The following is a 22,526-nucleotide window of genomic DNA, read 5'->3' as shown; positions in this document are numbered from 1 at the left end:
ACTATGATTTACTGTATTTGATTGTTGTTTATAAGGCTTTACTCAAAGTATACTTTACTTATATGACGGCGGTCAGGTTGACAGAAGGAGAGAAAAAAAAGATAAGGTCGCGTGCCTATCGGCAATTGAAACAGAGACGCTCCCCAGCTGTCTAAAAAGATCGGTGGAGACATAATATGGATATACTGGTATGTAGGTATATGTCACAAATATACCATGACTACTTTATGGCGTGAGCAAATCCTTCAGGACACCAGCCCTTCCTGATAAAAGCCCCACTTGACGTTAGCCCTTCCGAGTACACCCCATGAGCTTTTCCCCTGGGACTAACATTGCACCAAAGAGCTTTGTTTTCACCAGTGACACCAATGGATCCGTAATCCAATCAGAGAAAATCAATTGCGGAGGGTCTGTTCCGGCGTCATACGTTCTCGCCGTAAACACGTGGTTGTCCTAAGGAACATGTGGTTATCAAAATGAACATGTAATTGGCATGATGTTCATGAACAAACAACGCTCACTTGTGTGAGAAAATATTGACTCTTTACTGAATGAAACAAGTTGAAATTAGTCCTTGGTCTCACAATTACACAATAAATTCTCGTTTAAAAATATAATACATAAACATGCATAGTGCAGTTGTTAACAGGATTCATGTCCTTAATCGATAAACACAGAACACCACCGATGTTAAAATCTATACCCACCAATGTTGGTTTTTGTGTCTGATTTGTCATTCAGCTGCACTAGCACAATATACAATATCAAATACAAAAACAAAATCCACAGTCCTCATTTGAATCAGTATTTTACAGCATGTGTTGAAAGGACTGGTCAAAATACTGAACCAAGTCAATTTAATCTCATGCCAACATCATACCTGTCGTGGATTGACTTAATGGTTTGAAAGGTCAAGGCAACATGGATGTGAAGATGAGCTTGAGGTCCAACAAAAGCATGCATCAGCACCATAAGGGAGTCTTAATAATGACCACTTTTTGTGACACATGTCAACCGCACATAGGAGTTAACAAACTAGCACAAATCTTAATCAGTATACTACCTGATTAAACAACCCCAGACATGTGAGACCAAGACAAGTGCTTCTAAACATTGAAAAATCAGGTAAGTCTTTAAATTTGTCTCCTCTAATATGTGTACAAACACTTATACTTTACATGCAGGCCTTCCCCATGCTCTCTCTGACAAAGCAATGCAGTTACCAAGGAAAATCAATTCTAACAGATCATTATTTTTTTTGTTAAGACTCCAGGCACATGAGGTGACGATATCACTTTTCAAATGGGTTGTTAATTTTTATGAATGCATCTAAAATCCCCACCAAACCCCTCAGTCTTTGGCGTCGTCTTTAGCCACAACAAACGGTTCTTCAACAGGTATCGCTCCACTCTTGGTAATTATGACCTCCTTTATCGGGGAGTCCTCGGAGTTAGTGGGCAGGTTCTCTACCGCTCTAACCACAGACATACCTTTAATCACCTTACCAAACACAGTGTGGCGCCCGTTCAGCCATGTCGTCTCCACCGTTGTGATGAAAAACTGAGAAGCATTTGTATCCTTACCTGAAAGTAATAAATGTGATAATGCACAATGTATTTATCTCAAGAATATTTCATTTATGCGACGAAGGCCAGCATTTTGGTGGGAGGAAACCGGGTAGAGCCTTGGGCAAACCCACAACTACCTGCACGTTGTTGGCAGATCTTCCCAGGTATAACAGAAAGGACACCACCATGAGCTGGATTTGAGCTCACAGCAACCCTATTGGTGAGAAACTTCTTGGTCACCATAGCATGCTAACCAGGTTTTAATACAGCAAACATTACACACTGACAATTGATTGTTTCTTCCTTAGATTACAGTATTGTTTAACAATGTGCTGGAGAATATCCAACATATATAAAATTAGATTATCTGGATAAACAGATGCAGTGGTGGAACAAGGGTAATTCGCCAGGTACGTGACAGTCAAGGGTTTGATTCAAAAACACCACTTCATTGCATAAGAGCTAGTGACTGAAGTAGTCTCAACAGATTTTCAATCAGGGATATCATATTTATCAAATGTATTTGTCTGGATTAGACTTTTATTAAGGTAGCCAATGACCGCCGATTTCAAGAAATGTTATCTCCAAGATCCTGAAATTATAACATAAAATTGCTCCGATGAAGTCAATGTTCAGAATTACAGCCATGGAAGTCGTTTTCAATACTGTGCAGTACTATATACAGGAAGTGTGCGTCATGTCTAACAACTGACGGCTTACCAGCATTAGCCATACTCAGCCTACTGTACAGACCTATATACGGGAAGTGTGCCTCATGTCTAACAGCTGACCGCTTACCAGCATTAGCCATACTAAGCCTACTGTGCAGTCCTATATATGGGAAGTGTGCGTCATGTCTACCTAGTGTACAGTCCTACATACGGAAAGTTTGCGTCATGTCTAAGAGTTGACCGCTTCCCAGCATTAGCCATACTCAGCCTAACAGTCCTATATACAGGAAGTGTGCGTCATGTCTAACAGCTGACCGCTTACCAACGTTAGTCATACTCAGCCTACTGTACAGACGTATATACGGGAAGTGTGCGTCACGTCTAACAGCTGACTGCTTACCAGCATTAGATATACTCAGCCCACTGTGCAGTCCTATACAGGGGAAGTGTGGATCATGTCTACCTAGTGTGCAGTCCTATATACGGGAAGTGTGCGTCACGTCTAACAGTTGACCGCTTACCAGTGTTAGCCATACTCAGCCTACTGTGCAGTCCTATATACGGGAAGTGTGCATCATGTCTATCTAATGTGCAGTCCTATATAAGGGAAGTGTGCATCATGTCTATTTAGTGTGCGGTCCTATATACGGGAAGTGTATGTCATGGCTACCTACTGTCTAGTTCTATATACGGGAAGTGTACGTCATGTCTACCTAGCATGCAGTCCTATATATCGGAAGTCTGCGTCATGTCTAACAGTTGACATTGCACCAGAGAGCTAACCAGTGTTAGTCATACTCAACCTACTGTACAGTCCTATGTACGGGAAGTGTGGGTCATTTCTAACAGCTGCCTGCTTACCAGCGTTAGCCATACTCAGCCTACTGTACAGTCCTATATATGTGAAGTGTGCGTCATGTCTAACAGTTGACCGCTTACCAGCATAAGCCTACCTAAGCCTACTGTACGGTCCTATATATGGGAAGAGAGCGTCATGTCTACCTAGTGTACAGTCCTATATACGGGAAGTGTGCGTCATGTCTAACAGCTGACCCCTTACCAGCATTAGCCATACTCAGCCAACCAGCCCCATAATGGTCCAGTGTGAAGTTCTCATCATCAAATTTGTCCCCATAGATACTCTTACCGCCTGTTCCATCACCATTCACAAAATCTCCTCCTGGCAAGTAAAGAACCAAAAAGTGTTAAATTCATTCTCAATAAAAGGGGACAAAGTGTGTGTGTGGGTGGGGGGAGGGGGGGTGTTGAGGCAAAATGATGTTAGATAAAAGTATTTCACTTCACATGTGATTAAGACAGCAAATTTGTGGCTTAACATAGGTTTGGTAGCAAGGCTGCAAAAGAGCCCACCTGCAGGACAACTGAATGTGAAACTTCAGCTTAGAAGTACAGAAGTTGTGAATTCAGTATTTTGGAGTATTTGATATGCACATACAGCATTAACCATGGAGCATCCCACATGTGTTCATGCATCATGTACTATTGTACTCTACATGTGTGCAAAACCTGAGCTTAATACATGCAGTATTTTTGTCACTGTAAACATTTACTGTAACACGCCTTTCCCTTTTACTAGATGTGGATGAGGAGGCCAACGTCCACTGAATAAGCTCTAAAGAACTTTAATTAAATGTAGATTTAAAGTGACCCTCTTATGGCATGATGTTTGCAATATTTCCCCACTGGATATGGAAGCAATACTGATCAGTACTTAATTTGTCAATATGCATTAAACAAAGAGTTCAAAATTCAACCTGTGTAGCAAAGTTCCATATTAACTGCTGTAAACCTGAAGTATTTACACAATTCAAAATTTTACAGGTGTCACAGCAACTGTCATTTATATTTCTATAGCTACCTTGTATCATAAAATCCTTAATAACCCTATGAAATTTGCTGCCTTCATATCCAAATCCTTCAGTGCCAGCCGCTAGCTTATAGAAGTTCTCCACGGTCCGCGGCACTGTCTCTCCAAACAGACCGATTATAATCCTCCCTGTTGGCTCTCCTCCTATACTGATATCAAAAAACACCTCCTTTGTCACCTTGGTGTTCTCAGCCTGTGAAGAGAGAAGAATACACAGTAGCTACACGTAATATAGGTTGTTTTACTCTCTTCCTTTTAATCATCTCCACATTCCACACCACCAACCCTAAGCTCTTTTCATGTTATGTTATGCAGCTATTTATTTGTCAGCAAGTTGTACGTTGTATATCAGCTAGTTATGCACAAATCTGAATGAATTTTTATTGCACAGCTGGACGATTCTGAATTCAGAATTTTAAAACTTTTAAAATTTAAAAACTATTCTCCAATACTCAATCACCACCAAAATTGAATGGATAGGTCCTTACAGCCCACGGGCAGCCTGCGCAGAAAATATCACTGAGTGACAGACCAATAAATGATGGCCAAAATTTGACTGCCTTCGTCAACTCGAAGGTAAAAAACTCACATAGGATTAAGCCAATGAGACACATTGCCCTGTGGTTTACTCGTATTTTTCTTTTTTTTTTTTTTTATGTTTGTTTTGTTTTAACAGTCACCCTTAAACTCCGATGTTTTCACACCGAACCTAGTCTCTCTAAACCAGACTGTCCTAGTCTACAGGTACCTTACGGTTACTATGCATAAGGAGAGTACACCAAACCGTAAACTCCTCATCAAATTTCCCGGGTTCGTTCTTCCTACTGATGAATGCGGAGGGAGGAAAATCGAACGTCTTCCTTGCCTTTGACCCTACATCTTTAACCTGTTCAGTGCATTGGCCGTCAGACGTTCATTTAGACCGGCCCCGTCTTAATGTACTACGGTGGTATACTTACTTTTGAGACTCTGAGGAGAAATAAGCATAAAATCGACAAATTATGAGTTAATGCCATTGTCCCGTGGTTGCTAGTGCTGAATCAGGGTTTCCGGAAATAAGAAATAGAACACCCTAAGGCTGGGTTGAAAGATTTTCCTTTTTACAAACACGACCACGCGTCGAATAGAGAGGCTCACGGGGGTAAATTTCAAAACGTGTCTATTCGCAATGAAACATTAAGATTTATGCCCTACAGTCAGCTCCTCTGTCATTTCTGCAAAATAAGTCTATTATTACAAGCACTCAAAATTTTCAGTAAGTCCGGCCACACATGGAGATTGAATATATGGAAGTTCCATTCAACCCCACCAAGTACAGCCTCAATTATCGCGTACACTCTCGGACCGAAACTACACACCAACAAATTAACAGAGTTCTCTCCCTTTCATTGCTGCGCTAAATTCCGTCACAAATTTTCACCAACTTGCTCTAATTTTTGCATCCGGTTATGTCCATACTCAACAACATTTACTGATATACCTTACACTAGAATTAACTGGATTTTTTTTTCGCAACTGAACAGCGCATTTTAATTCCAATACTCCCAACTGCCGACAGTCGATGTTAGATTCGCTTTATACATGTAACTTAGATTTCGCAAAGGCCACACTTTACTCTGTAGCGTTTAAAACAGAAAAAGCCAGATTAAAAGTAAAGAAAACGTGTTGACAATTTTCTCCCTCTTCCAAACTGAAAACATAAAGCCGCTTGTGATTTTGTTATAAGTTATATACATATATAGGGGGCCTTCTAGATATGTAGGGCTGTCATTACGTATACTATCACAGCCTTGTCCTGGTCCATAAGCTTATCTTGAGCACTTCTGTACTTCCCATGTTGACTTCATTACACTACTGCTGGCCGCCAAATAATGTGTCTCATAGTGGAAACTGAAATCTGGTGGAAACTGAATAAATTCGAACTCCAACCGTCATCTTTGAATGCGTACTTCTCACAATGAGGGCAATGAGGGCCAAATCTGACCTCTTGACACACATGCGTTAATTGTTTAGGATCAGTCGCACCAGTAATGACCTAAAGGAAACCCATAATCAACACTGATCACTAAAAAATCTCTCAAACAGTTAAAGTAAAGATTAAACAAGATGTACAAAATATGCTAATTGCCAGCAGTGTCAGTAGTTAACTCCCTTGTAGGCCTACGGGCTGTGAGGAGTATGCGTTCAAACATGGCGGTTGGAGTTTGAATTTATCCAGTTTCCAACTGCTTCATGCGTGTGAGGATTTACTAGGGATGATACATGGGGACACCTAGCAGGAATCGATAACCGAGACGACTATAAGAACGGATAGACACATTATTTGGCGGCCAAAAGTAGTGTATTGAAGCCAGCAAGGCAAGTACAGAGGCTTTCAAGGTAAGCTTATGGAATAAGACAGGGCTGTGATAGTATACGTAATCACAGCCCTACAGAACTACGGGCCAACATACGAATCGCAAGACGAAGTGCGAAAGACGGATATTTTCGTAAATGTAACGGCCGTGGGAGACAGAACAAGGAAGTTCAACATCATTTCTTAATACGCAAAACATAAATTACAGCAAAATCTGACTTACATCTATTTCGTCCTCTGGGGATACCGATAGCTCTTGAACAAAAGGAGTGACTTCAGTGTCTCGTTGACAACAACACAGAGAAGCCATTTCGTTGGTAGTGATTACTCCGTCTGGTGGTGCGGCTTTATACTACGAGGAGACCACTCTCGTGGTATGAAGTCTCAATCAAAATAATGATGTTAAAAGCTATTGAATGTGTTAGTTAAATAATGTACAAGAGCAATAAGTAACCAGTCTTTCTCGGTAAGAAACAACAACTTAAAGAGATACTTTGTTGATACCAAACGTCTATTGCAGATATTTAGGTTACTGATCCTCAAGTCAGTTGTATTTTTTTTTATGAAGGCTTTACTTAAAAAAAAAAAATAACCAGTTTACTGACGTTTAAAACATAAGTTCCTGAAATGTATGGCTGTTACCCTTATTGGTGTGTGTCGATTTTGTGTGTTAAAATATTACACACAATTTATCCTTGCAACGTTTTTCTACATATTGCACTCTGCTCTTCCTTCTCCTATAGTTGCCCCACTTACGTGTGGCCCGATTTAGATCCGTTATATACACAATCTGGTGACCTGTTGGCAAAAGAGAAGATTTTGGGAGTTATTATCAAAATGATTTTCAGAAACTGTAGATGGGAAACTAAGCCTATCTCCTACAGAAATCTTGTATGGTTTCTTTAAGGAAGGTTTTTCTAAACCTGATTTTAAAGTGCTTAATTTCTGTTTATTGCTGTATGACGAGTACTTCATTTTGACTCACTTAGCTGCCATATTAGCCGAAAAAAAACGTATTTATTTGTTAAGACACACGATCATTCCTTCAACAAAATGTATGCGTAATACAGAAGGTTTTCCAAAAAGCATTTTGATGATGAATTTCATGCAAAATTGAAATTCCGAATTGTTTTATGATAGTCACATACCTAAAATCTAAATAATAATATTGATTTGAAAGATTTCGTTCGCTTGTATGAACAAACCTATCCATTTAGATAGATTTCAGGCTCTGCCCTATGATTGTAGCTAAATTTAGGCTCATGAGATTAAAGTGTTCTTAATAACTTTTGTTCCTCCCTGGAAAAAAGTACTCCAGGTTCTGAAGTTTATAAGTGTTTCAGTACACTAAACTTGTTACAATTGTAATACTGGAACAATGTATACATATACTGGGGCCTCCGTGGCTCAGTTGGTCAGCGCGCTAGCGCAGCGTAATGACCCAGGAGCCCCTCACCAATGCGGTCGCTGTGAGTTCAAGTCCAGCTCATGGTGGCTTCTTCTCCGGCCGTACGTGGGAAGGTTTGTCAGCAACCTGCGAATGGTCGTGGGTTTCCCCCGGTTTCCACCCACCATAATGCTGGCCGCCGTCACATAAGTGAGATATTCTTGAGTACGGCGTAAAACACTAATCAAATAAATAAGTAAATAAATATATATATACTAGAAGATGCGCCATGATCGTTACAACAAGGTTCCCAGCAGTAGCCTATCTACAGTGTGTCCTGTAGACACGTGGGTAAAATAACGGTCGTGGTCAACGGCCAGTAAATGCCCAGTTGTTTGTCCAGGGCCTAATTAAAAAGAAAAAAAAAATACACGATGTACAGCCACTCCATTTGTATGGTAAAGTTTCGTCCCAGTTTGAGATGATATCAACTTTCTAATTCTTACTTAACTACTGGTACGCCTAATGTTTGTCTCTTCTTTTTTTTTTTTTTTTTTTGAAGCACTACGTTTGTTTCTCATAGTTTTTTATGAGGCAAGTGTTGTTTGAATTTCTCATTTGTTTTTGTACAACAGCTATACACTTACATGTGTATCATACAATAGACATGTGCACGTAACGTGCCTTCTGTCTCCTACTTTTATTATACAATGAGCACTGGTTTCCATCTTAATTTTTCCAAGCGTAAAAATATCTGGTCGTCTTGTTCTGTGATACGAACATGAAGATTTACGGAGTTGTAAAAGGGACAAGCGCTTTTCTTTCTTTCTTTTTTTTTTTGTTAACTGTACAATATTTATTTTTTTCTATTTTGCAGTCAGAGTTTTTCTTCTTTTTTAAGCAGGCCCCCCAAAACAAGAAAAACTCTTTAAAAAGTTTTTGGGAGTTTTTCTTTTTAATTTAAGCAGACGAAAAAAAAAAAGAAAAAGAAAAGCTCCAAGAAAAAGTTCCGAGATTACCAGCCAATCGGATTACGACTTCGTCGTTCGTCTAAATCTCGATACCTGCGGCAAATGATTGGCTCGGTTATCTCGTGGCCCAACTTAGTTGTTTGCAGTCCCGAGATAATCATCCAGTGATAGTGTCACATACATAAGTGTTTCAACAAAAGCGCGAAGCTAAACGTAATCCGATTGGCTTATTATCTCGGGGCCCGAGAATAAAGAAAAACTCCCACTGCAAAAGCGGAAAAAATAAAAACGCACAGTTAAAAAAAGAAAACCACCCTGTCCCTTTTACGGCTCTTTTCTATATACAGTATATTAAATAGGAGTATCAAAGTTTTAGTGTTAGCTCTAAGTATACAGGCCTACATGCACACGCACCTGTTGCAAGCTATGTGTGTAATAGCCTGTCACGCTACTGCAGCGTGATGACCCGGGAGCTTCTCACCAATGCGGTCGCTGTGAGTTCAAGTCCAGTTCATGCTGGCTTCCTCTCACACACCAATCAAATAAATAAAATAAATACAAACTATTCCTGAGCACGGCTTAAAGCACCAATCCGATAAATAAAATAAAGAGACCTACATGTATATACATACACTATTTGTAAAGGAATGACAACGGTACTTGTAATATTATAGTTTACACAAGTCGACGACATATAGGCCTACCGGGAAGCTTTACAATGGTCCATAACGTCTAGCAGTGGATCGGAAATCAGTAGTCCTAGTCTACATGCATAACAATAGTTCAAGTTCTCTGTGTAGACGTATACACAAAACAGAACTCTATGATATTATCCGTGTGAGATCGTGTACATATGGCTATTCGCTGATACTTGGCTCTATGGCTTGGCTTGCATGAATGTTTACCTGTTACAGAATCCAGAAAGTCATTTAGACCTTCTAACCTCAGGTCCCTTCCCCAGCCATCCGACCCGTCCCGACATTCACACACACACACACACACACACACATACGCACATGCACGCATGCACCAACTCACATATTCTATAATACACAGGCATGTATACAATCGATCGCGCATACATGCATGTCAGTGCGCATGTGCTGCCTCATCACGGCATTGAATTGTCGTGCTAAAGACATGCCGTCGATCGATCGAGTCACAGTGTACATTTATGTACATTCATATTGGATTGACCGTTTGCAGCTAGTACTCTGGCCTATACCTGTTTTAAAGCTGTTAGACTTTAAAATTTAACCGGAGTCTGTTGGACTGCACATAACAGGCTTATTAGGTCTATGGCATACACGCGAAATTTATGTTGAAGAATTCTGTGCTGAAAATATTAACTGTGCCATGACTTCTTAAAAATTAACCCAAAGTTTTACGACAACAAGCGCGTGAAATTCGGGGAGAATTGCAGTAAAATTAGAAATGAATAGTATGCGCAGGCCTTTGGGTGTATGCATATAACACTTACTATTGCACTATTATTTCACTCGTTTTCTGGGAGTCTGATTGTGTATGGCATGGAAGACGTAGCCACATAAAGCCATATGGCGTCAAACACGCGGCAAACCATCTAAACACATCCACGTGTGCTACATTCGCATGATTAGTGGTGCGTTGCTTTTCTCGTCGTGTAAATAGGCCCCTTTACAAAATCTTTGCAAATGTTTCCAACTGCCATGTTGTTATTAAGGATGCCTAGAAAACAAGGGTTACTGAGCCAAACCTGTTTGTCTCGTGTTCGTCGCCTCAGGTGCACGACCTGTGACACCTCGTATAGCAGGTGCTCGAAATGGCATTTCCAAGTAAACAGCCAGGCTGTCTAGAGCATGTCCTATGTGAAACATGACAGAGAAACCACAACAGAAATAAATGCACCATTTCGCCTGCATAGCAGCTATGTGGCCCTAATGTAGCCTATATATATCCCCTAGGTGTGCATTGTAGGCCTAATGATATATTGTTATAGGCAGAGACACTGGGAAAAAATTGTTTAACTAATGAACTTTTTCACGACTGCCATCAGTACATATAGGTCTATATATGTATAATAGCAGTGCAGTATATGGATTGTTCAAGTCTTCGAGTAATGCCGCCAACCTTGGAAGACTTTATATATTTGATTTTTACAGGATTGCACTAACCGGTGCAGGCCATCAGTAATTACGTATATATTTCACTTCCTAGAGGATGGCTGTCGATATTACGCTGATCCTGAGGTTAGAGCATCAATTTCGAAAACGAAAGGCATGGACTCAACCCCGAGTCTGGTTAACAGATTGAAGCGAAAATACAGATGTAAAAGAATTAAACACCAGTAGGTAAAATTCTCCACGCTGAAATATACGCTTTTGTAGTGGTCCAGAAAATGCATGAATCATAGAGAACAAAAGATCCTTAACGAACCAGCGAGCACGAATATACCTCCAACGCTGCTCTCTATTCTATTTACAGGCCTACCTTTTTATTTTTTATTATTTTTTTTTACCTTTTCTCTGTGTACAGATATCTAGTGTACACTGAAACTTTTGTCCTCAGTCAGGCCTTGTACTGAAATAAATTTAGATTCAGTAGTCCAGCGACGGTGACATATGCAGGCTCGTGGGCGCAGAGCAGATTGTGGCCAGGTTTTTGACGTTATATATATATATCTTCAGCTGATAAGCATGACGTTCTGCATGCTTTCAAAAGTAGACTATACACGTAAATAAAGTTAAAGTTAATTTAAGTATGTACATTAAACATCTGTCTATATATGTCAACGTTTTGTGTTCAGGATCTGTGTGTACATATACAGATGGGAAATGTAAATATGACGATTCTAGTGGGTCTACATGTACATGTATGTATGTAACAGGTTATGTACTGCCATGTAAACCAGAGTTTATTGCTAACCTTTGCATCCCCGATCTGACAGCCTTTATATGTACTGTGGTCACAATTATGTACATGTAGTACATATATATAATATACAGTAGAATGTATACGTGAACTGAAAGTTCATATCTTCATATCTGAAATATTTAAATTCTGTCATGACAGACGTGTGCTTGTAAGGTGATGTATAGGCAGAGGGTAAGAGGCAGTATACATGTAGTAATACGTTTATAGATGATCGGTCGTCACCTCAACCCATACGGCTATAACTCCCACTGTCAGACACTCTTGACATCACCGTGTAGACTGCAAGTTAACAGAGCGTGGTGTTTTTTTATGGAGTAGTCCCGTAAGACTTATATCGGAGTATACGATCTTAGATTTATTTATTTATTTGATTGGTGTTTTACGCCGTGCTTAAGAATATTTCACTTATACGACGCCGGCCAGCATTATGGTGGGAAGAAACCGGGCAGAGCCCGGGGGAAACCATCCGCAGGTTGCTGCCAGACCTTCCCACTTACGGCCGGAGAGGCAGCCAGAATGGACTTGAAGTCACAGCGACCACATTGGTGAGAGGCTTATGATCTTAGAAGCTATATAGCATTAAACATGCACCTACATATACCTTGTGTACAGGTGCATCTCTTTGAACGACGTGCAGCCAGAATCAGTTACCTGCGCCTGTGTTGTGATAAGATGCAAATTGAAGTTCTTACTTTGGTTTGCCAACTTTTTTACTAACTGTGCGCAGAAGTATAAAGCTGGTCCCTGAAGTTGCCATTAACTGACTCTATAACCCTTGATGTCCTCTTCATTGTTACCAATATATGACCAAGAGGTCATGAAACTCACAGTTACAGGTAACTAATGGTAACCAAATGGTGGACATCGTAGCCATATATATACACTCTTAAAACCGAAATGTTACATATAAGTTTAGTAATGTTAAACCCCCCATTGGCGCAATGGTGGACAAAGGAAAGCCTTTATTCTGCTATATTTATTTATTTGATTGGTGTTTTACGCCGTACTCAAGAATATTTCACTTATACGCCGGCGACCAGCATTATGGTGGGAGGAACCGGGCAGAGCCCGGTGGAAACTCACGACCATCCGCAGATTTGCTGCAAGACCTTCCCACGCACGGCCGGAGAGGAAGTCAGCTTGAGCTGGACTTGATCCTGGTCAGTACGCTGCGCTAGAGCGTTAATTAACTGAGAATTTTGTTATGTCAACACCTTGCTAACTGTAAAATATCACTTTTAGCTGTTGTGTTTTCCGCATATCGATGATGTGTTTTCAATTATAAATGTTAAAAAACTCTTGTCATCTTACATGCAAATATGATCATTACGCGACGTAATATTCTTAGACGTAAGCACTCACATTTTACAACATTTAATGCATTGAATGATTTCAACGCTTAAAAAATGTTGACATTTTATCACTTCCGTTTTAAGAATGTATGTATACTAGGTTTTTTTTTACGTCGTATACATTTTTCAGCCATTTTGACGACAAGGAGCCATTAGGTGTGTATACATATGCTGTGTTTTCTTGTGGCAGGGCCAGTTTATACAACCATTGAAGTACCATTACACCAAGACACCAGACATGACACCCTATACTCAGTCACATTGCAATGACACCGGACAAACCGTTTCCTTGAGTCTAGCCTCTCAGTGCTGAGCATCAAGCCAGACAGCAACAAGTACCATTTTAAAGTCTTGAGTTTTAAGACTGTGTATATTTATATGAAATGTGTAATCATGCTACAGACAAGACACAACCAGTTAAGGAAGACAATAGCTTTGTTTAACAGTAATGTTTTTTATCGTATAACACAGCCGGTACACCCATGCAGGTCGGGTCAAACCAAAGAGTTTAAAAATGGTATTTCTTGTTGCCTCGCTTGAGGGTTAGCTCTGAGGTCAGCTCAAGGTAAAAATTTTTTAAGACCGATTTTTTTTTCATCTGCATGCATGAGATTAAGGCTTCGGTGCATGCAGTCGGACAGTGTCGCTATATACTTGTTCTATATACATGTACATGTAGGCCTACCTGTATGCAAGTATTTCTGGTTTTCAGTCATATAGGCGCACGTGGGAAGGTTTTCCAGCAACCTACGGATGGCCGTGGGTTTCCGCCGGGCTCTGCCCGTTTTCCTGTCACCATAATACTGGCCACCGTCGTTTAAGTTAAATGTTCTTGAGTACGGCGTAAAACACCAATCAAATAAAAGTAGAAATCAGTCTTATATGAAGCAGATTATGGGGTAAAATTTTAATCCTCTTATATATCACATACAAACAAGTGTCGTAGAAAAAGTGGTGTAATGGGCTTATAAAGTAGTAAAAGGAACAATGTTATCCATAGTAGGCCTATGTACCGGTTACACCTATAGAGCGCGTACATAAAAACGTGTCTGTCGCCAGGCATGTTCCACGATGCCCGCAATTGCAGTTCTATAGCAGGTCAAGACGATCTAACCCAAACTCGTTTAGTGATGAATGGGAATCATGCAAAAACATGTATACATGCCCTTAGCTCCGCTCATCCACGCTCCAGGCCGTGAGAGAAGGATGCAGCAAGCAGGACCATAGGAAGATTCTCTCCGTTGTAGGGCTAATATGCACGAATGAATTTTGTACGTATGAATATGCACGTATGAATTGTAGGGCTAATATGCACGTATGAATTTTGCACGTATGAATGTGCACGTATGAATTGTAGGGCTAATATGCACGTATGAATTTTAGGTACCCAATATGTACTTTTTTTTGCTTTAATAGAAGAAGTTACGTATACAAGTAACATGTGTAGGCCTATAAACTTAGCTCGTGAAAAATGTGTTCATGCTTTGTTTCTGATGCGTTTATGTTTCTACATCAATAGAAATACACTCTCCTGTCGTGCATGGGAAGGTCTAGTAGCAACCTTTCCCCTGAGCTCTGCCCGCTTTCCTGAGTACGGCGTAAAACACCAATTAAATTGAAGAATTCAGTAACCGTAGAAATGAGACGTGGACATCGGCTAAATGTACGAGCGGAATAAGAATAGATGCAGATCATGCATTTTCCAACCATCATATGTAATTGCCTTGGTTGTTGGTGTTATAAATACTGAGAAGCAGAGGATCGTCTACAATTTCTATAATACCAGCCGGTTCAAGTCATGTATTTTGAGTCTTTCGCTTTCTGTCAATTCACTTCATTGCTAAGTTTAGCAGTAGTGTGTAACCTTCCAGAACCATAGGGCTTGTCGCAACGACCTGTCACGTGTGGTATATATAGCACAGCGCCAGTTGAATTTCAGGTTCCCACTAAAATCGCAATCTGTTCTATGCACACGTGTGTGTAGTGATTTTCTTGAGTGCTGATGCAGGTCACATCATTTGAACAGACTTTTAGAAATATGTGAAGTATCGGCCAATTTCAGACGACAATGCTGTGTTGTTTTGTAGAGCAATGGTCAATGCGTCAAGTATATCCGTCAATTTCAGACGACAATGCTCGTGTTGTGTTGTTCAGCATTGGTCAATGCACCAAGTATATCCTTCAATTTCAGACGACAATGCTGTGTTGTTTTGTAGAGCAATGGTCAATGCGTCAAGTATATCCGTCAATTTCAGGTGACAATGGCTGTGTTGTTTTGTAGAGCAATGGTCAATGCGTCAAGTATATCCGTCAATTTCAGACGACAATGCTCGTGTTGTGTTGTTCAGCATTGGTCAATGCACCAAGTATATCCTTCAATTTCAGACGACAATGCTGTGTTGTTTTGTAGAGCAATGGTCAATGCGTCAAGTATATCCTTCAATTTCAGACGACAATGCTCGTGTTGTGTTGTTCAGCATTGGTCAATGCGCCAAGTATATCCTTCAATTTCAGACGACAATGCTGTGTTGTTTTGTAGAGCAATGGTAAATGCGCCAAGTATATCCGTCAATTTCAGATAATGCTCGATTGTTTTTAGAGTATTAATATACTTCTGAGAATTGCAGCTAAATTGAACTAGATATATCATAGTCCACAACTCCTAACTGCTGACAGACTGCCAGAACGAAGCTATCCTCATGCAGAGGCCTGTAGCTTTCTGTTTACTACCCCTGCTGAAAGAGCGAACGTATCTGATGCAGATGGCCAATTCACATCATCCAGGAAGACCAATCCAAACGACCGTATCGTCGTAAACCCTAACATGTTGTGGCAGAGTTCTTGTGACTGAACGAAGAGAGAACCGGTAGATGACTACACATCAAGTTTTACCAAATTCGTTGAAAGAGAACAGATTTTAAGTCTGGAGACTAGTTATGGTTGAATTGTAAGCAATACGTGAGGCCATGTAACGAAGAAGTAGTCTAGTCGGCAACTGTTTTGTGTAAATTATGTGAATTTTAATGAAGACTCCGCTTCGATCAATGAAAATTTGTACTTGTTTGTTCAGGTATTTTGCTCGTAGGGAGGGTTCACTGACTAACAGATACTGCCCGTATCAGAAATTAAAATCCGTATCGGTGGAGAACTGATTGATTCGAATGGTGTGTCGTGAAGAGAGTAAAAGCGTCTTGGCACCCTTTACATGTAACAATGTAGAAACCAACATTTTGGCAATGGCGGAGGAAGGAAATTATTTGAAATGTTAAGATAATACTTTCTAAAATGTCAGAAAATACTTTACAAAATATTCGAAACATATCGTAATCTAACACCATTTTGTGTAAAACTAACACTTTCAGTCGTTGTACTCGGCCTTAATAAATAGTAAAAATCTTACAAAATCTCACATTATGTTAGTTCAACGGACAAGCAATCATCATACGCGGCGCAACATTTTAAGATGTTAACACTAATTTTATGGCATTTTACAACCTATATACAGTGCAACGTCCGGGTTTTTTTCCCCAAGAAATCGACGACAGGCGTAGTGCGATATCATGTAATTAACACAAAACTCGATTTGCATGTAAAACGTATTTGTCTAGCTCATAGCATTAATGCATTTAATCTAGGTTAATGTAATGCGGGAATGAGCGCAGACGACGTAGTTATGTACCCGGTACATGTATGTATGGGCCAGTAATGGGTCGGTGACATAACCAGGTTAAGTCTATGGCATATATCCATTATATCACGTGTAGACATAGATATATTTATCTGTACTGTCGGCCAAACAATTGCCAAATACAGCTGTACACACGAGACTAAATGTACACACAGTTCCAGTGAAATAAGCTAGCTCCTGCACGCATTTACCTGTCACTGGCAAGGTCAGTCTTGTTTTCTGTCCTGTCGGTGGATTTCTGTACAGGTTCTAGTATGGATTGAAACGTATCATGTTTCAGGTATACAACAAATCACTTATTTGGGATTGTCCTAGATAGTATTCCATTAATGACTGAGCAGTTAATAAAACCATCTGATCATAAAACAACAGTAAACACATACATGTAGCAATAGTGGTGCATGGAGTAAATTTTACTATTATGAGATCTACGCAAATATCGTTGATATACGCCATACTATTTTTTAAAAAGAAAGTATAAAATATGCACATAACTGAAAAACGAAAGCAACCAGTTAATACTCACATACAAATGCATACTGTTTCCTTCCGATGACCCCAACTGAATCAAAAACAACAAAAAAGTACTAAAAGCTATACACTGGACGTAATTAGATGTAGGCCATATGTTATATCCCAATAAATGAATAAAGATGTCACATATGACACACAGCACGTCACATAATGTAATGTTTAAAATATAACAAAAACCTTCTTGGCATACTGATTACGCACTAAATATTCCACGATGAGAACAAATTTCTAATGGTGAAGGCGGAATGCAAAATGAGCATATCCGGCGTTCTGGTTTTTCTTTTCTTTCTTTTTTTTTTTTCGCGGCATTGGGTCATCAAGATGGCGATGGGAGTAACTAACTTTTCCAGTCACTCATTTTTTCGAAATTTGTCACAAATAATCACAAATCTGTCCAAAAAATAATAAAATAATAATGCACGTCTATCAAAAATACGTCCTATATTTCACAAATGGAGGGTGTGGATGACCCATTAGTTGAATCAAAGGCAAACGTGGCTGGGGAAACATTTGTTTTCCATCATGTCAGATACTGAGAAGGGCAATGTTTGTTGGACTTGATCCAAATGGTCTAAATACACAGAGTCTGTGATTTACGAATGATCCATAATGAAAACATGGCAATGTAAGAGTGAACAAATTGAGTAGGGCACTTTTTTGGATCTTCCACTCAAATTTTTACAACATTTTCGTGGCGCTCGTGTCCGCCAAGTTCGCCCCAGCCCTGTCTTCTTCCGTTTCTGGTTCACCGTCTATATCCGGTGGCGTGTCTTTGATATCCAAGGCAACGAACTCAACTTCTTTGTCACTGTGTGAAAGATCAATAAGCAAGTCCACTGGCTTTACCCGAACAGATTCTCCATCGTAGGTTTTGGGTATCGCAAAGCGATATTTGGGCGAATGGTTAGTTTTGGGATCGCCTTTATGATCTAAAACTTCCACTTCCGGCTCTTCAGTGTTGGCGGCGGGCACATCAGCTTTTGGTTGGTCCGGAATGTCCACCTCATCCCATTCTTCCTCCTCCTCGGGTGGTTCAGAAATAATCAGGTCGCTGATTCCCCAGTTCTTGGAGTGCTCTCTGGCAAACATATCGAACAAGAATTTGAAGCCGAATGAGCTTATGGCTATTGACTGTTTCTTTCCCATGACAAAGTTTCTCAGCAGCCAAGGCAGCATGCCTCCGACAACTGTTGCCAAGGTTTGGTTCGTGGTGGATATGTTGTACGAATCCCCAAACGCGAGCACGACGATGAGGACGAAGCTCAAGAAGGCTACCATAATAAGAAATTTCCGAGTGGCCACCAGCAAGCTATTTAGAACTGGTCCGGGACATCCAGCAGCGTATGTTGTGTTGAAGGATTCGAAAAATTTCACGGAAACGTACGGTTTGTCTGTATTGTCAAGGAAAAGTAATGGCCGAAATATTTTCCAACGCGGTAGTTCGTGCTCGCTGTCTAGTTCAAGCCTTGGCTGAGGGATTTTTTTGTCCATTTGGGATTTAATAACAAAGCCCATATTGGCCTGTTCGGCAGCTGATTTACAAGCCACTTCCTCCAGCTGATCTACTCTCCCCATTGCCTCATCAATGATTGTTGTACCCAAGGCTAAGTAATTTTCGTGGACAGTTTTAAAGCAATCGTGCATGTAAAGCCAGAGGAGGAACAAAAGTGACACATACCTCATTGTCTGTCCAGCATTCACAATTATTCCCATCAAGGTGAAGGCAAATAGCTCTACGAAGAATCCCACACATTCCACCAGAAGAATTGTGGTCGCGTAAATAGTGGCAATAGAGCACACCATTACAAAAATTTGGAGCATCACTTCGCGAACAAATGGTTTCTTTTTCAGCCTCAGAAACCCATGCCTGTCTGACTGCTCCTCATCAAACTTTCCAGGCAGGAAATCCCGAGTACCCAAATCATCTCTTTGCTTTTTAAACTGACCTCTGAGTGTTTTACTTTTGGTCATGGTGTTTTCCTTTCCTCGGCGCTGATACAACTCGGTGATTATACATATGAAACTGTAAACCACTCGCCAAGTTAGGTAGATCATGGGTATAAAATACAAACAGGCTGCCAGGATGACTAGCGGTATTGCAAACATCCAATAAAAAATTCCTATGACAAAGCCAAAACAACCGAAGGTTTCCAGCGGGTAAATCAAAATCTTGCCAGCTTTTGCTAACTTTGCTCTAATATCAATGCTTTTCATTTCCCGGAATGACTCTCGCAGGATGAACTTAAAGCGCTCTCGCATATTTTTGGACAAAAGTCTTATGCCAGTACCTTCGATAATGTACACGATGTAAATGATGATGAATAGAGGATGCGTTGGAGAAAGATACTGAACGGCGTTACCGGAAAATGGCTCATTAAGCCCTCGAATCTCCAGTGCCTCTTTTCTGGCCACCATCTCCTCGTGTTCATGTAACGAATACATGGCCAGCCGGATGTAGAACGGCAGCGGTAGAAGCATGAGGATTATAAATCTTACCAGGGACTGGCTGAACTTGAGCCAGCTTACATCGGGGAAGCGCTTGGGTTTGAAAGTTCCACAGATGCTTGCTTTGCAGCAGGTGTTGAACGGCACAACCTGCTTGACCTTGCATCTGACGAAGTTGTTATAGAGATACGTCAGGACACTTACTGGCACGTACGTCTTGGAGATGATCCTCTTCTGCTGAACTTGTAGATGAAGATTCTGGACGGGGAGGTTCACTCGCGTGTTTCGGGGAATCGGAACTTTAGACGTCCCTTTTGATTTGATGACGTGGTTAAACTCTGGCCATAAGGAAAGTTGTTTGGCATCCAATTTTTTGAGGCATTTCACAGCGTCAGCATCAATTTTTTTATCCGTGACATAAACGGATATGTAGACAGGTTTCTCTAGCTCTAACTTGTAGCGGTCCTGTACATAGCGTGGTCTGTAAAAAGATCCTGGCAGCATGAGTGGGAAGAAGAGGAAGATGGCAATCTTCATGAAGGTCAATAATCCCTCCAGCACGCTGACCCAGAACTCCTGAGTCAGGTCAATGCAGATGCTGTCGCCATCGGGCCCGTAGCGACAACAGTCATGTACGAAATCCCCGTACATTTTCACGTTCTTCAACGTCTGGACACACACGTACTCAGTCTCAGACAGGCTTCCTGTGAGTCCCTGGGACACTGGTTTAAAATCGTTGAGAAGAAACTCCCTCATCAGGGCAACTCTTTCTCGGAACTTGAGGGAGGCGAGGCAGCCCTGGGGTTCATCTTTGAGTTTAGCCGACATTGTCTCGGCACCGATTGCCAACATCCCGGCGGACATCATTTTGTAGTAGAATGGCAACATAAGTAGCGCCTGCCCATGTCTGCCCGTGGTTCGAACCCACAACCACGGTTTGTAAAATATCCTCTCATCATCCTGCATGGGGTTCTTAGCGTATCCTTCGAAAGAGATGGAGATTTCTATGGACTTTGCCTTTCTCTCCAGTAGCAGAGCCAGTTCATCACGAATTTCGGGGTCAGACGTTAAAATGGCGCAAGCTGGTATCGCGGTCGTCTTGTTATTCGGGTAAATTCTTATGTCCTTGTCTGTGTTAGCTCCAGAGGGATCTAAGTGAGCAGCAATAAGTAGCAAACCTAGCACAGTCGCCTGCAGCCAGTCACCCGCCATGATTATTCAGGTCGATAAACAACAATAGTGCCGAGGCATGCAACACGCAACGCAGTTCGTGTAAGGACACTGCTTGCCTAATAGGCTGAGGTGAGCTTGTGTAGACCCACCTCAGTACTTAGTAACAGTTGTTGTCAGCGATATAACGATGATCTTGTAACAGCCACAGGCGGACGAACAGGTACAGTCCTATAAACACACGGAAATGGGCGGCGATCTATTAGTGGTACAACATCTACCTGTGCCAGGTAACCCAGTTTCATCGGAAATACCTGAGATCTTACGGGGGAAGAGTGTAGGCCTAAGCTGAAATGTTTTCAGTCTTAAAAGAGTTGACCGACATCAAAGTGTACAGGTATCTTGATACTTTCTTCCAATATTCAGTGATGTGGGTGTTGAACACACAGCCTCTGCCCATTCATGACTACTGAAGCCCGGCAATCTGTCTCCTCCGCGCCAGGTCTATACACAAAATGATACACCAGCGACTCTGTTAACACCAATCTGGACCGCATGACCGACATAGCCAGCAGAGCGGAAAACATATCGCTATTGACCTGCATGTTAATCGAGCCAGTTAATCAGGTCGACTGATATCAGTAGCTATATTAAGATTCCACTTTGCTTTTTAACGCATTTTTGAAGTTTTTTTTCTCTCCAAGGTTGCCATTTAAACTAGCGAAATGATCGGTTAAAATGGCTATACTGGCGTACGTCGCGGTGGCTAATCTGCTATGTCTCGATCTTTGCATGTTTAATGAACAATTTGCTTGAAGAAAACCCTGTTTAAATATTTACCTGGTCTGCGATAGAAGTTCAGGACGACCTATATGTACGCTAGAGTACGTATAGTTAACGGTATTCTGAGCACTCTCTGTTTCGTATGGTGAAAGCGGTGTTATAAGCTGAATTACGTTACGCCAAGCTAGTTGTCAGTGATTTTAAGTATCCTCATGAAGGGCACATTGTAAACACAGCTCAGAGTGAAGTCTTGTATGAAGATTTATATCTAAACATAGTCACAACTCTATACCTGTTACAGAAACACGAGATGTTTGCACATCATATACATACATATAGACGAAGATTTCAAATGTAGAAGGAAAAGTAGAACACGTGTTCAGAAAGACAACTTATTAAGGATGCTATAGGCCTAAAACTCTGATCCAAGCGAATAAGATAACTAAGCTAGTTGCTCTACAGGAATAGGAATTAGATTTGCTATTATTTTGATATTCATGATGTCAGTGTAGACAATAAAAAATACTATGACAAACAAAAAGGAAGAAGCAATTAATCACCAGGGTTTCGGATTTAGCAAACAATGTAAACTATTTCACGTTGAACACCTATATTCCCGACATATATGAAGTGCGCTTATGAAGTTGACTACAGGCATATAGTGCCCGAGTCCAATGATTACCGGTATCTCGGGGATACAGAGCAGTTACAGCATGTCTCATGCTCATTTCAGGCTGTAGTCTTGCGGGGACTATTAAATTTGTGATCGTCATGCGCGTGTCATGCTGTAACATGTTTAT

The 22,526-nt window shown here is 40.8% G+C and overlaps 2 protein-coding genes across 3 annotated transcripts; both read right to left on the bottom strand.

Annotated features, from left to right (window-relative positions):
- Positions 1 to 243: 243 nt before the first annotated feature.
- LOC135475923 (peptidyl-prolyl cis-trans isomerase B-like) lies at positions 244 to 7,281 on the bottom strand. 2 transcript variants are annotated; one of them, XM_064755887.1, is made up of 4 exons: positions 6,707 to 7,281; positions 4,119 to 4,320; positions 3,300 to 3,419; positions 244 to 1,583 (listed from the first exon to the last, which is right to left on the bottom strand). In XM_064755887.1, the coding sequence occupies exons 1-4, from the start codon at positions 6,791 to 6,793 to the stop codon at positions 1,351 to 1,353; spliced, it is 642 nt and encodes a 213-aa protein (XP_064611957.1). In that variant the 5' UTR covers positions 6,794 to 7,281; the 3' UTR covers positions 244 to 1,350. The 2 variants fall into 2 exon arrangements, with proteins under 2 accessions (XP_064611957.1, XP_064611958.1); XM_064755888.1 differs by lacking the exon at positions 6,707 to 7,281 and adding an exon at positions 5,087 to 5,243.
- Positions 7,282 to 16,660: 9,379 nt separating this feature from the next.
- On the bottom strand, positions 16,661 to 21,679 carry LOC135475228 (uncharacterized). Its single transcript, XM_064755041.1, has one exon. It carries the CDS (start codon positions 20,983 to 20,985, stop codon positions 18,007 to 18,009), a length of 2,979 nt encoding a protein of 992 aa, XP_064611111.1. The 5' UTR covers positions 20,986 to 21,679; the 3' UTR covers positions 16,661 to 18,006.
- Between the last annotated feature and the right edge of the window lie 847 nt (positions 21,680 to 22,526).

Source organism: Liolophura sinensis, chromosome 9 (assembly GCF_032854445.1).
Source record: "Liolophura sinensis isolate JHLJ2023 chromosome 9, CUHK_Ljap_v2, whole genome shotgun sequence".
Lineage (NCBI taxonomy): Eukaryota > Metazoa > Mollusca > Polyplacophora > Chitonida > Chitonidae > Liolophura > Liolophura sinensis.
The sequence above is the reverse complement of the archived record's forward strand: the minus strand, read 5'-3'. Positions and strand labels throughout refer to the sequence as shown.